We start from the raw sequence: 14995 nt of genomic DNA on the forward strand, positions 1-14995 counted from the left end.
CTTCAGAAAGAGGGAGGGAAGGAAGGAAAAGTGCTTCCACAATGTCAGAGATTGTTTTGGATTCAAATGTGACATTGCTCAAGTTCTGCCACACAGGCTCACACAGCCAAATCCCCACTCAAAGGTAAAACAGCAAAGCTTGGACTGAGATTCCAGAAGAAAAGAAGCACCATCGCTGCTCTCCTCCACATTTCCCACCTTCCACTGTGTTGGGTTTGCATCCTGCTCTCTCCCCCATCAGAACCCAGTCACAAGAGCTCACTAATGGATCAGCTTAAGTATCCAGCATCTCCAATCCCTGCTCTAAAAAATAATCAATCAAGCACTTAATTAGTAACATCAGCAAGGAGCTGCCCAGAGACCGCTAACAGGGAACAGAATAAATTTTCCATCACAGGTGGGATCCCATACCAGGGCAAATCCCCAATTCACCTTCCTCTCCAGTGTCTTTAGGGGGTGTAACTCACCCCAGCCTGACACCAGAGGTGCAGAGAGAACTTCAAACACCAGCATAAAGGGCTCTTACAAAGACACACAGCTCAGTTATTTCCTCAAAAGAACTTTAATTGGAATTCCATCCTTATGGCAAATGACACACAGTAGGAGTACCCAAATTTGCTGTGTTACATCAAATGGAAGTCCTTGGTCAATGTGAGATGCATATGTTGGGCTAAAAGCGAGTGTCTGTACACGTCTGGCATTAACAAAACCAAAGGAGCTGCTCTGTCTTGCAGCTTACACTTCAAGGTGATCCCCAGCTCTCTGGGCGTGGTGGGAAGGGAGAATTCACTGAACTTTTAGGTAGTCCTAGGGAAACCCTGGCCCCACTGAACTCAGCTGTGCCATCCTCCTCTCCAGGGGATGGCAGGAGGCCAGCTCTGACATCATCCACACCCCTTTGGTGTCACAGCACCTTTTGGAAGCTTCCACCTTCTCTGAAATGCAGCAAGGACCGAGGGACAGGTTAAAAAGAAACTCAAAAGAGAAAAATTCACTCAATAACGAAAAAATAAGCCAAACGGCAGAGTGTTAAAGCAGGAAAACAAGCTCACCCCTTTACTTCCCATTTCTTCCCTCAGGACACCACAGGCTGTTCCTAAGTCCTCAATTTCCAGTCGATATCCTGAGGCCAGAGCTCCACAGTGCTGGGAGCTCTGGTGGGCAGATCCCCTGCCCAGCTCACTCCTGGGGCAGGACAGCGACCCCCCGCCACCCCCAAAGTCCCCCACGGCTCCAGCCCAGCCCGAGGACTCGGCTCTCACCAAGGAAACCTTGGGATGCAGCTGCCTCACGGATCCCAGGCTCGCTCCGCACTGCCTGCCTTCTGCCAGGGATGCGTGCACGAGCAGCACTGGGGACTGCAGAGCTGCAGGAGTGCCACGGCCCAGCTGGACTGCTGTCCAGGGAGCAGAGCCTCCCAGATCCAGGGACACCGACCCTGAGGCAGCAGCACCAGAGCTTCCCAGCCTGCCAGGGGCACTCGGAACACCTACGGGGCAGGGCGAGCTGCAAACTCAGTGGGACACAGCCCTGAGGAGGGCTCAGCAAGGCACATGCACCATGGATTCATCTCTCCTCAGGGCACACACTCACCCAACCCGCTGGGCATTGGCCTGGCACATGAGGAACTCCTCAGAAAGCTAGATGAAAACTACCCTCTGATGGCAAACAGCTCGGTGAGACAGGCTCCATCTGCTAAAAGCTGGAAAATTAAGTGATTTCTACATGATGGTGTAATAGCAGCAACAGAGTAATTATCCTGCTTGTGGTTAGAACACTCAGAAGTGAATTTTAAATACCTTTTATTACTGGGGACAAATGTAATGCCTCAGAATCAGTGCCAGCTAGTATTTTCAGGACTCTCTCCAGTATGAAAATGAAAAGCCATCTGTATTTATAATACCACAAGGTTCATACGATGTTAACCTTTGCTTCCCACACTTGTAAATGTGGTGGTCACAGCCTGGACCACCTGAAGGTCCCCGTTCCCTCCCGCTGTGAGGAAACAGGAGTGAGTAGGAAGATTTGACAGACCAGATTGTTTTTCACTGATCCCTAAGTGTCACACAGAGGAGTGAAACAGAAAGTTCTCTGTCCAAGGAGAGACAAAGGGCAGTGTTCCCAGACATACTGGACATTTGTGCTCCTTCATCCTGCCCAGGCAGTGAGCAGAGCCCAGGGGGAGGGAGAGGAGGGAGAGGAGAAGCCCCTGGCTCCCTGCCCCTGAAACAGGCACAGGCATGAAGGGTCAAGGAAGACTTCTTTCTGTGGGGAACAGGGTGCTGCAGGAGGTTCTGGCACTGAAGGAATCTCAGTCTGTTTCACCCTGGGAAGCAGGTATGGCAGTGCAGCAAGCAACTCTTCAGAGGTATTAGGGATTTACAGCACTCCACAGGTGCTCAACACGGGATCCATCCATTCCTTTAGTATCCCATCCTTAACTCCAACAACAAAACAGGACGAGACAAACCCCTGATACACCACAAGAGGCCTCTTCTCTCTTTAAACACCCTGTTCTCAAAAGACCAGAGGTCCAAACTGCTCATGCCTCATGGGTACCTGAGCAGGTCAGCCTGGCTGAGCAGCACGGCATCTGCTTCTCGGCCACCAGCAATTCCCAGGAGCCAGCCTGCAGTGCACAGATCCCGACATTTCAGTGCTAAGGACATCAAGTAAACGTGTGCCCGAGGAGGTGCCAGCAGGGCTGCCACACGCAGGGCTCAGTGCCACTGTCACAGCTTTGCTCCCGCCCCGCCGGGCAGGAGGGGACCCTGTGCCTCCCGGGGGCTGCTGCGGGCTGGCAGCCTTTCAGGAGAGCCCAGCACAGGGCTGCCTGTTCTCAGGCATCTGCAATGTGAAACTCTAAATTACTCCTGCCTGGTCATCTCCGTCTGAGTAACAGCAATTAGGCCGGATCAATCCTACCTATGGCACTCCATAGGTATCCCACAAAACCACAGTGCTGCGGCACAGTAGAAGGCACAGAGTGGATCTATACACCTCCTGGAGAACAAGCCTGACTTCCTCAATTTACTTCACCAAACACAAAAAGCCCTTTTTTAATAAAAATACAAGAATTTAAAAAGCCATTCTGCTTAACAGATAAGCCAACATGTTTCCACACATGCTTCTGCTAGACTTTAAACAGGCAGTTTCAATGGAGCAAATTCTCCAGTATCACTCAAGCAGGCTAATTCCTTTCAATTTATGCTCTTTAAATACTTTCCTGCAGATAATGAAAATGTTTTTCCTAGAAAATGTAAACAAGTTTTGTGTGTTCTACGATCCCAGCTAAGCTTTCATGGGAAGTTTCTGGCAGGAGAAAACCAAAACAAAACAAAGTCTTATATTTATGCTCTTAAAAAAAAAAAAAACCAACCAAAAAAAACCAACATACACACCTTATTAAAAAGCATTAGAAGTAACTTGATCTCCAAAGTCTCCAAAACCAGCTGCAAAGTCCCTCTCAGAACAGACAGACTGTGCTGGTCAGAGTGCACCTTAATCAAAACCAAAATAAGTGCACCTTCGACCTGGCAAGTTAATGGACTCGTGACCACCCTGCATACAAGTAAATCCCTGCATAGAAATAGAAGCTAATTGTAAAAAAGCTGTGTAGGGTTTTCAGTGCCACATCGACTGGTGTCAGTGACACGAGATCTCCTCACACCTGACAGGATAAACGCCCTTATTTCCCGACTTCCTACAACTCCTCTCAGAGAAAGAAAACCTCAGAAGAACTGCCCCAAAGCCAAGCTGTGTGTGCTGTGACGGACACAGAGCACTGAGCCCCCGGCCCGGGCCGTGCCGAGGGCTGCCGGCCCCGTCCTGCCCGGGGCAGCGTCCCGCCCGCCCCGCTCACAGGGGCTGGCTGCTGAAGAACGCCTTGGTCTCCCTGCACACGGGGTTGACGCAGAGCGGGCAGCACAGGGTCAGCTGGCGGGAGCACACCTCGTTGGACTGCAGGTGGGAGCACACCAGGTCTGCCAGGGCCTGCAGGGAGGGTGGCAAGGGTCAGAGGGAGCAAACCCAGCTGTGCAATCCCCCCACCCCAACCTGCACCCTGTGCCCCCTTCTGACAAAACCACAGCCTGTGGTACAGTCAACCCCTCTGTGCTGGGCAGATTAGGTACAAGGGGTTCCATTTCTGCTCTTAAACTCAAAATACCTTAGAGCTACTTGAAAACATCCACACTCAGCAGGAAACACAACTGCAAACCTTTACAGCCACTGCAACATAGCAGATACCTTGGAGAACAGTGGATTTCCATTGAGAGACTCCGCTCTTCTGATGTTTTCAACTCCACACTGAATCAAAAATAAGGAGGAAAAAGTTAAACCTGTCAATCTGATCCTTTACTGGGTAGCCTTCAAAATCTTCCCACTTCATTCAGAAGCCTCCCCAAAATGACAGGATTAAATGCAGTATAATGGTTTTCAGTACAGCAAAAATTACTATGGGGCAACATTACATTTTGCTGCCAAAAATAATTAATTGTTTTTGAGCAATATTCGTAATGGTTTTAAAGATCTAAATCTAGAAAGACAAACTCCCACTTGTTTTGCGGTTAAGCCACTTCAGATTAATTTTTCATTTACAGGAAAATAAATCTAATCCCAAATAATATTGCAAGAAGCAACTACAAAGCAAATTGCAAGCCAGGAGAAATAATTTCAGAGCAGCACTACCCAAACAGGGACCAAACCCACAGAGCATTCACCTCGCTGGCTAAAACCTGGGCATACTCGATGTCCAGTTCATACAGTGTCTCAATGTGGTCACTCGTAAATGCTATTGGGACCAGCAACATGTTCTTCTTTCCTCGCTGGCACAGGCCTTTAATGGTCTCGTCTGTCTGGGGACCAAGCCAGGGCATTGGTCCAACCTGGAACAAAAAAGCAGGAATAAAGGAAAACCACTCTTTGAATCATTCTTACAAAGAACACCCACATTTCCTTAGGCAGGATGACAGAGCAGGTTATGGATGGGATTGAAATTGTTATTTTTATTTCCCTGCTTCTGGTTGTACCTCTCACTTTCTCCACTGAGTGTTTAATGAAGACACACTTCCCACCATTACATCTCAAAGGAACAGAACCTGGGCTGGCCTGAACAAGACTGAAGAAAATAACTGAAAGTGTAAGTAAAGCTGTATTTTTTTCAGTCCAGCAAGACCGTGCACAGGCTTTACCTGCTCGGCTTCCCTGAGCACTTACCTTGGACTGCCACACAAGCCTGTAAGGGTTGGAGTAGTTGAGCTTCTCCATGACCCTCTGGACAGTAGCTCCCACTTCCTGAGGGTAGGGATCACCGCGGTTCACCACCTGCACCACAAACGCAGCACACCTCTGGCATCGGTGAACACCCTGGGGAAGGACCAGATTTGCCTGGCACTTCCACAGCTGTGTGCCCACACCCCGCCCCGAGGTAACTCACAGACATGGGCAGCGAGTGGGCTGAGAAGAGGATGACCACCTCCTTCCTTTTGTCTGGTGGAAACAGGTTCAGCTCCTTCTGGATGTGATCAGCAAAGCACTGCTCAGGGAAGAGAAACAAAGACCTGAGTGGGGAACACTGGAGCCATCCCTGCTCTCAGTGATGCAGACAGGCAGCTCCCATGTCCGTGCTGCCTTAAGAACTCCCAGATTCCCTCAGCGTGCACAACACTCAGGCAGTGTGTCCAGGGAGCACCACCAGCACAGGCAGTTCCACCCCGCCTGCCTCCAGTGGTTTTTTCACCTGCTCAGCACACCTCAGAAACTGCAAACTCACACGAAAGGAGAAGCTCCCTGATAAAGACCAAAGAGCCATTTTCTCTGGAAAGAGAGCAGCACGAAGGCTTCCTTCATTGCTCCTGCCACAGTCAGGGATTGCCCTCTGTGCTGCCAGAGGACAATCTGACAAACCAACATAATCTCTGTGTGTGCTGATCACAGATCTGCTCCGAGCAGGAATTTGGACTAATGGCATGTAGAGGTTCTTTCCAGCCACCACCATTAGAGTAACATCACCCAGCTTTTAAAACAGGACGTGCACAGTGTTTGCTTTCACACATTATCTTGCCAAAGCATGGGGCATGAAATATCCCTCCTTCTCCTGTAATTTCAGGCATGGTAGACAAGACTCATTTCATCCCACAACTAAAATGTACCCTCAGATTGAAGCCTTCCTGTTATCCTTCCTCAGTATCATTTCTGTATTTTAAAAGAAAATATATAAACCTCAAAGCCTTCAGATCCACACCTGAATGAGAAGGGGATGTGTGGGCCATCGGTCAATTATGCTCCACTTCATCTTTGGCTTCTCCCCTTTCTGGTTATAGTAGCGATAAATGGCATTTAAACTGCTTCCTGAAACAGAGAATTAACAATACAAGTTCAGCCAGGCCACCAGCAAGCTGTCAGATTGGAACAGCTTGGCAGCAAGCGATTATCATATTTTAAAATGCTACATAATTAAAACATAACCATAAATCAGAGCTGAGCATCTCCAGTGGGAACAGTTATATATCCCATATATATATATATATATCACACAAAGCACCAGTCATCAGAGCTCACATGATTTGCCACATTCACAGCCCCGTGCCCGCAGCACCTCTGCCCTGCCCAGGTGCTCACCTGTGGTGGAGCAGCTGTACTGGGGGTACTGGGTGAAGGCAATGGCCCTCTGGATGCCGTCCCTCTCCATCTCCTCGATGGCCTCCTCCGTCAGCGGATGCACGTAGCGGAAGCCAATGTAGTACTTGTGAGGCGCTGCCAGCCCCAGCACCGGGACAGCAATTGCAGGACAAGGTGAGAATTCACAGGAACGCATCGTCATGTGTAAAACAGACAACAACAGGCAGCTGAAACTGCTGAAAGAAGCTTGCTGATCATTTTCTGGCTACTTTGGTAAAGCTCTGTCACGTAAGCCCTTTCTTTGGCCAAGCTCATTTCTGGTACCTCACTTGGCTGTGATCAGAATTTAAAAGACATTTATGTTATGGTTTGCTTCTGCAGGAACACCACTTGCCTGCTTCTCCTGCATTTAGCAGAGGCATGGTTCCCAGCCTGGACAGAGCCCCGGTGTCTCACCAGGCAAGTCCTGATTTTAAGGACATAAAGGTAAAAAAGTGTCGCTACGAGAAGCTAAATGAACACCCTGATGCCCTCACAGCCCACAGCTCCAGCTGCCCTCCCTGCCCAGCCCACCTGCTCCGATGGCACCCAAACCCCAAGGGCCAGCACTGCTGTCTGGGGCAGCAGAGCAGTGAATCAGGGACATGTGCTCTCCCATCCTGATTTTGGAGGGCTTTTCTAAAAAGCTTCATGGCTTTAACACCTAATTTTGGCAGCAATATGATTCTCCCCGAGGACATCTCAGGTTCCTCCGTTTTTTATCTCTAATCTTTTGGATGCCAGCTTTGGGAGCATGGCTTGGTTAGGGGTCGGGAAGCAGGCAGGGGAGGTTTGCTGTTTTGTTTTTTGTAAGCGGAGGACAGAGGTTCTTAGGAGAACAAAAGCAAAGTTTCTCTTTCAGGGTTTCCGGGTCAGTGGCTCTGAAATAACATTTAGCAGGTTTCTGAAGGAAGCAGATGTCCCATGCTTGGGCTCCACTCTATACATTTATGCAGGATTCAGAAAACAGGTTTAGTCAGCCCCAGTTCTCTGCAGGAGGCAGGAGAGCTCCCAGCTGGGAGCAGCAGCAAATAAAGACCCAACTTCAGGAGCCCTTGAGCCAGTAACCTCATTAACATCTTTGAATGGCATTAAAGACAAAGTCTGACTAAGCCAGGCGGGGACTGTAGCAGTTTAACCTGGGAAAGGACATGGCCAGCCCGGAAAGCAATACCCTCGCAGTGTCAGGTTTTGTTCAGGACCATGGGCAGCAAAGAGAGGTGCTGGTGTCTGTACACAGGCTGTTTAAATAATAGGGACATTCTGTCCCGATCTTGGCATGGACAGAGTCAGTGGTGGCAGTGCTCAGCACATTGTTGTTAAACTGCAGCTGCTGTCAAGTACAAAAGAAGCCTCCAAAGGACTTATCAGGTGGGAGAGGTGCCCAGAGAAGGGTGTGACTGCACAGAGAGTGGTCACCAAACAAAAGCAAGTGGGAGCGGGACACTGGGAAAAGCAGATAACCCTTCCAAGCCTTATCTGCAGAACCTCCTGCAAGGCTGACCCTTCAGGGCTCCTGCTCCAAGAACACTCCTGCCTCGGATGACACAGCAGGCCTCAGGCTCTGACTGTACCTGCAGGGACCACAGCTCGAACTAAGCTAGGGAGTCACAGCTGTGCAGAAGGGACTGAACATCACCTGAGTGAAGGCACCAGTGACACACCACATTCTGAATGGATGAAATAAATTTGGTTCTAGCCTTCCAAGAACAGTGCTTTTAAGCTTCCAGACCCTTTTAGCAGTCCTTTTCCTCTAGCCCTTTTCTAGCCAAGCCTGAGGCAGGTGCCACGAAGAGCTACAAAACAGCCCTGCATGGAAGGACGTTGACAGAAGCATCTGCACCCATTTCCCACCACAGTCCCGCTACCAGGCAGAGTGGCACGGGCTATCCCATACCAGTTAGCACTCCCTGCTGGGAGGGACTCTGTGACACAGAGACGGGGGAAGGAGGCTGTAGTCATGTTTGAAGTCTTCTCACCATGAAGGACTGGCAGAGAGAGCATCTCCTTCCACGCCAGCCAAACTGCCCAGCCTTATCTCCTGCCGTGTCCCCGGGTGGGGCTCGCTGCTATCGCTGAGCCGTGCCCTGCACTGCTCATCTACAAAGCCTTGTCTTTTCTCCAGCTGTCCTCCTTTCAGCCCTGAAGCAGCTGCTGAGAACACCACTCTGAACACCCTCCCATACCCGCCTCAGTGGTTCACATGGAATACATTCCCCTTTCTTCCCCTCTAAGCCTCAGCCACTTGTCTTCAGTGCAGGCTTCCTCAGGCTCCAGCAGGGCTTACAGGGCAAGGCACGATGCCTGGCAGCGCCACACACCAAGGGACACTCCTGGCACCTGCCTTTGGACACCTGAAAATAACACACTTGTTCTCCTGCAGCCATCTTCCCACGATCACAGGAGAGACAGAGGTGGCTCCCCGAGCCCAGCCTTCGATAACAGCCTTACAAGGAATGGAATCCCTTCTGCACTATCTTTGCCATGACTTCCCAGCAGGGAGGAAATCCACACCACCCCACAAGGAAAACCAAGAAGCCAAAGCTGCTTTGCAAGCAAAGGGTTCCAAGACAGAGAGCAGAAGCAGCCCGCGGGAGGCTGAGCAGAGCAGTACCAGTGCGAGGAGACATGCTGTCCAGCAGCTTCACCATGCCCTCTCCCTGCACCGCTGTCCACTTCTTGATGGGGGAGCCCCCGCCGATCCTGCTGTACTGCTCCTGGATCTTCGGGGTGCGGCGCTTGGCAATGAGCGGAGCCAGTTTACTGGAGCATTGGAGAGGGACGTGTTAGCAGCACAGCCCAAACCACCCCCCTCCCCAGAGCGCTGTTGCAGCAAGTTTTCCCTGGCAATCTCCGCAAATTACAGCAAAGCAGCGCGGTTTGTTTGGTGCTCCATTCCACCGCCCTCCCCACACCTCAGCCTGCAGTTAAAAGAGAACAGCCACGGCACGCCTAATCCAGAGGGTTCCAGCACTGTCCCGTGCACTGACTGCTCCCAGGATGAAGCAGTCTTAGGGAGTGCTGCTCTCCACAGAAGTAAATATCCGAGCCTACAGCTCGGACAGCAACACCCAACGCTGCCTGTACCACAGGAGATCCCAGTGCTCCTCACTTTTGAACTGGAAGGGTCATCAGATCTCTGTCCAGGAAGAGACGCAGCAGGAAATCGTGGACGTCATCCAGCCGCTCTGGGCCTCCCATGTTCAACATCAAGATTCCTGTTTTAGGTTTCCTAGGGAAGCAAGAGATATTTTAAATCCTAGTGACCCACTGCTTTTATTTTTATTATTTTGACAAAACAACCGGTTCATCCTCCCACATTTGCCTTTTGGAAAGGCAGCTCCTATCCCAGGGCTCCTCCAGCTTATGTGAACACTTCCGCTAGGAACAGGAATGGCCACACACAAGTATCTACATGACCTTTGGTTTTTTAAAAAGTAACCACTTTGTAAACACAAACTTTAGGTGGAGACACACTAAGAAAGCTGTCTGGCAGCTGCTGGCTCTAAGGGAGGTTATAAAACAGGATCTCAGCTGCGCAGTCAAACCAAACCAAGCAGCAGCTTCCCTGGAAAGCAGATGAGCCACTCACACAAGTCTGCCTTCACTACTGTGGGGACACATCTCATCTCCTGCAGCAGTGACAGCAGCAGGAAGCCCTTCTACACACAGATTCATTGCAGGGCCAGTTGTGTTTGGGTTGGGTTGTTCCAGAATGGATTTTTCTATCCGGGTGCAGGTCTGGCACACTGTTGTAAGGATAACGCCCCACATGGCACAGCAGCACAGATGGTGGTATCAGCATTTACAGAATGGTTGCTGATCACAACTCTCACCCAATTTCCCCATGGAACTGTTTCCCCTGCCCGAGGGAGCCCACAGACCAGGACCTCACTTCCCAGCAGATGGCTCAGGTTGCACAGGGAGCTTTGCCCTTTTGTTAAAGCCAAAGTCTTACAGCAGGGCACTGAGAGGAGCCCAGGCCTGCCCCAATGTTTCGGGACCTCAGCTTCCATTCCCTTTCTGCTGGAGCGTGTATCAGAAGGCTGCTGAATGAAACCCGGGGAGCAGGAACCAGAACTTCAAACAGTGACGATAATGAATGTCCTTGCATTGCTCCTGCAGTGCCTCAGGCCTTACGTGGGCCCCGGGCTCGGAGCTGTGCAGGAACACGGCTGTCCTTGCCCGCAGAACACGAGGCCGGGGGAGTGCAGGCAGGCAGATACACAATCACACAGAGGCAGAGCAGAGCCAGCCCCGTGGCTGCTATCAGGGAGAGGCACGGCCCCGGCGCACACCCACCGCTCCTGGGGCTGGACCTGCGGCTTGGCGCTCTCCGTCACCGCGGCGGCCGTGGCCTGGCCTCTCCATCGCAGCGGCACCCGCAGCTGGCCGCGGCTCCTCAGCACTGCGGAGAGAGAGGACACACTGCTCACCTGCTGCCTGCGGGGACACAGCAGCTGATCCCCACAGCCGCACTAACACACCCTGCGAGGACACAGCAGCTGATCCCCGCAGCCGCACTAACACACCCGCTGGCAGCACGGCCAGCTCGGCGCTTTCTCACTCCGGCTCCAGGGGCTGGAATCAAAGCAAGTCAGGAAATCGCAAGCTTCTGCCTTTCTTTGAACCCTCTGTACTTACAGCTCTGCAGGTACCAGGCAGCAACCAAAAGCCAAACCAAAGCCTTGCTCATCTGTGAGTTCCAATCATAACTCCAAAATAACTGGTGACAACAGAGCAGAAACAAGGGGCTGACGCTGAGGAATAAGTGTCAGACTGTGTCACTCCTCGTGGGTCAGACACACCTGGGCTAACCCCAGACAAGGGCAGGATTTCCACACCATGTCTACAATGTAGGTTAGACATCTGCTCCTGTTTGAACACCGAGCAGCAACTCCAGAATCCATTTCCCTGGAGATCTGGGCCACCTTCTTTCTCACTACCTAGCCAGGTGATGCTATTAATCTGGATTTCAGCAACACACAAACCCCAGGATTTTACAAGTCTGCGCACATCCACCTCCCTCTGCAGCTCTCCTGAAGCCCCTTTAGCCACTGGAAAGGACTCTGAGCTCTCCCTGGATCCTTCACTTCTCCAGGCTAAACACCCCCAGCTCTCCCAGGCTGGCTCCAGAGCAGAGGGGCTCCAGCCCTGGCGCATCTCCGTGGCCTTCTCTGGACTCACTCCAGCATCTCCACGTCCTTATGTCAGGGGCCCTGCAGCTGAACAGAATTAGATTACCCTTAAGGTTCCTTCCAACCCATTCCATACAATTCCATGCTGGTTACAGCCTGCCTTTTCCAAGGCACACTTCATTCTCCTCAGGAGTTCGTCGTCATTACATGGTATTCTTTCAGTGCAAAAATAGTGTGAATTGCTCATGGTGAAAAAAAAAAAGGTTAAATTCTGCATCCCTGTCTCTCCAGCAATTGTTCAGTGTGACATTTCCCCTGTCAGACCACAGGAGCTCAGCAGCAATTGAGCCCCAACAGCACAGAGCTCCTCAGCAGCCAACCCACCCGCTGCGAAGAGCATCTTACAGCTCACAGTTCTCTAATAACCTCCTGAACAGATGCTGAACAGCCTCAAAACCTGCTGAAATCAATGGCAATGAAACGCATCCTGCAAACCCAGCCTCTTACTCAGGGTTACGAGCGCGCAGCTGTGGATGCCTGCGTCTGCACTGATACAAAAGGCTGCAAGCTAAAGAACTTCAAGCATCGCTGATGCCTGAAAGGTCCTTTTCAAATAATCATTTTTTACTTCCAGTTCTTGGGTTATTACTTTCTGAGGTGCTGGCACTATATGCCAATTACAGAGAACAATAAAAAGGGAAGTTTCAATGGCTGCATTGATACTTCTGCACTGTGAGAACTTTTGTTCTTGGCCCAGAGGGTGGCTGGGCACTTACCAGGCTCCCCAGGGAATGGTCACAGCCCTAAAGCTGCCAGAGCTCCAGGAGCACTTGGACAACACTGTCAGGCACAGGGTGGGATTGCTGGGGTGTCCTGTGCAGGGCCAGGAGCTGGTCAATGACCAGGAGTCCCTTCCAACTCAGGACATTCTGCAGCTGTCCGACTCAGGGTGAGGTTTATGCACGTTTCCACCTGCATCATGATGGACACACTGCAGAATGAGACATGCAACGAGGATGGCCCCAGCTTGATGGAGCATTGGTAAAAATGTTCTTTCATATGTTTTAGAAGTGGCACTACGGTATCAAACTGTAAAGCGAGTACTGGGGTGGGTAAGCTCAGTGAGCTCACAGACGGGGACAGAGCGAGCGCTGCACGGCCAGGGCTGAGCGGCGGTGACCCTGCCCTGCGCCCGGGCTCACGGCTCCCGCTGCACCTGCAGCGAACCGCGACCCCGGCAGCATCTCTACACAAACGCCTTCAAGAGGAGAGCGGCTCGTTTCGAATGGAGCTGCACGCAGGGTAAGGACACGGCCATAGACAGAAGCAGCAGCAGCACCTCCACGCAGAAGCAGCGAGCGGCCGGGCCGGCAGGAGCTGCATGCAGGATAAGGACAGAGCCGCACACAGGAGCAGCGGCAGCAGCTCCACAGCCGCACACAGGAGCAGCGGCAGCTCCACAGCCGCACACAGGAGCAGCGGCAGCTCCACAGCCGCACACAGGAGCAGCGGCAGCAGCTCCACAGCCGCACACAGGAGCAGCGGCAGCAGCTCCACAGCCGCACACAGGAGCAGCGGCAGCAGCTCCACAGCCGCACACAGGAGCAGCGGCAGCTCCACAGCCGCACACAGGAGCAGCGGCAGCAGCTCCACAGCCGCACACAGGAGCAGCGAGCGGCCGGGCCGGCAGCAGCTCCACAGCCGCACACAGCCGCACACAGCCGCAGCAGCAGCTCCACAGCTCCACAGCCGCACACAGCCGCAGCAGCAGCTCCGCAGCAGCAGCTCCACAGCCGCACACAGCCGCACACAGCCGCAGCAGCAGCTCCACAGCTCCACAGCCGCACACAGCCGCAGCAGCAGCTCCGCAGCAGCAGCTCCACAGCCGCACACAGCCGCAGCAGCAGCTCCACAGCCGCAGCAGCAGCTCCGCAGCCGCACACAGCCGCAGCAGCAGCTCCACAGCCGCAGCTCCACAGCCGCAGCTCCGCAGCCGCAGCGAGCGGCCGGGCCGGCAGCAGCCCAGCGCGCGCTCGCCCCGGCCCGACGGAGCCCTGCGGGCGGGCGCGGAGACCCCGCGCCCGCAGCCCGCGGCCCCTCAGCGCAGCGGCGGGAAGCCGCCATCACCGAGCGCAGCCCCTCCCGCAGCCCCGGTAAGCCCGCCGGCCGCACGGCCCCACGGCCGCGCCGGCCCCAGCGCGGTCAGCGTTATGAAAGGCGCCTCTCGGGCGTTGTGTAACGCCGTGCCGGCGGCGGCGCCGCCGCGCTCCCGCCCGCGCGGTCCCCGCGGTGTCCGGTCAGCCCTCAGGCCGCCCGCCGCCCCCGGCCCCGTTCCCGCCATCGCGGCGGCGCCCCCACACTCACGGTGACGCCCGGCGGCGGCGGCGGCGGCGGCAGCAGCCATCTTGGCCGCCCGCATTCCCTCAGACAGCCGTGCCACCGCCCCTCGCCTTACACCGCCCCCGGCACCGCCCCGGCACCGCCCCGGTACCCGCTCGGCAGAGGGGGCGGTCCGGGGAGAGCCGGCGGCGGGCCGGGGACCGGTGTCCCGCAAGCGGCGCTGCCCTGGCTCCCCTCCGTAGCCCCTGAGGAATGAACATTCCTACGGAATGAAGGCGAGTGATCCCCGATATGAAGTGACGCTCTAAACTGCAAAACGTGTTAAAACTGCAAAATCGTCTAAAAAGAAATTTTAAATGCTATTGTAAAAAATGCGGGGGGCTTTCTCAGCGGGCGCCTCATGAGAGATGAGCGTTCGGTTCTGCACCCCGTCAGACACGTTGGTGCAGGAGCACGGAGCTCACCTGGTAACCTCCACTCCCGGCAGAAACTGAGGCTCTGGAATTCAGGCATTGAAGAAGGTTGCCCAGGGAGGTGGCAGAGTCACCATCCCTGCAGGTGTTTCAAAGGCATCTGGATCTGGCACTGGCTGATGCGGTTTAGTGGTTTAGGAATTCCAGAGGTAGTGCTAGGTTGGTGGTTGCACTTGATGATTGTATGATAATGATACTGCGATTTAAACACAAAGAACGAACACCACAGCACTTACCCTGCACATGTGGGTGGCTTGCATCCCACGTCTCAGCAGGCCAAGGGCAGAGCCAGCTCTCGGTGCCAAAGGCTGGCAGCACCACGTTCTCCTCAAAAGTGCCTTACAAAGCAGGGCCAGGTAAAATTTAACACAGATAAATATAAAA

At 53.3% G+C, this 14995-nt stretch overlaps 1 protein-coding gene across 5 annotated transcripts; it reads right to left on the reverse strand.

Annotated features, from left to right (window-relative positions):
* Nucleotides 1-543: 543 nt before the first annotated feature.
* Nucleotides 544-14275, reverse strand: LOC137467511 (ferrochelatase, mitochondrial). Of its 5 annotated transcripts, XR_010995543.1 has the most exons (12): nucleotides 14157-14221; nucleotides 10963-11068; nucleotides 9773-9892; nucleotides 9275-9423; nucleotides 6622-6756; nucleotides 6245-6351; nucleotides 5438-5536; nucleotides 5218-5325; nucleotides 4722-4886; nucleotides 4249-4308; nucleotides 1488-3993; nucleotides 544-1250 (listed from the first exon to the last, which is right to left on the reverse strand). XR_010995543.1 is itself a non-coding variant. In XM_068178983.1 (11 exons), exons 1-11 carry the CDS (start codon nucleotides 14215-14217, stop codon nucleotides 3859-3861), a joined length of 1239 nt encoding a protein of 412 aa, XP_068035084.1. In that variant the 5' UTR covers nucleotides 14218-14275; the 3' UTR covers nucleotides 544-3858. The 5 variants fall into 5 exon arrangements, 4 of the variants coding, with proteins under 4 accessions (XP_068035084.1, XP_068035085.1, XP_068035087.1 ...); XM_068178983.1 differs by having other exon boundaries at nucleotides 544-3993; nucleotides 14163-14275; XM_068178984.1 differs by having other exon boundaries at nucleotides 544-3993; nucleotides 14169-14266.
* Nucleotides 14276-14995: the final 720 nt, after the last annotated feature.

Source organism: Anomalospiza imberbis, unplaced genomic scaffold (assembly GCF_031753505.1).
Source record: "Anomalospiza imberbis isolate Cuckoo-Finch-1a 21T00152 unplaced genomic scaffold, ASM3175350v1 scaffold_66, whole genome shotgun sequence".
NCBI lineage: Eukaryota > Metazoa > Chordata > Aves > Passeriformes > Viduidae > Anomalospiza > Anomalospiza imberbis.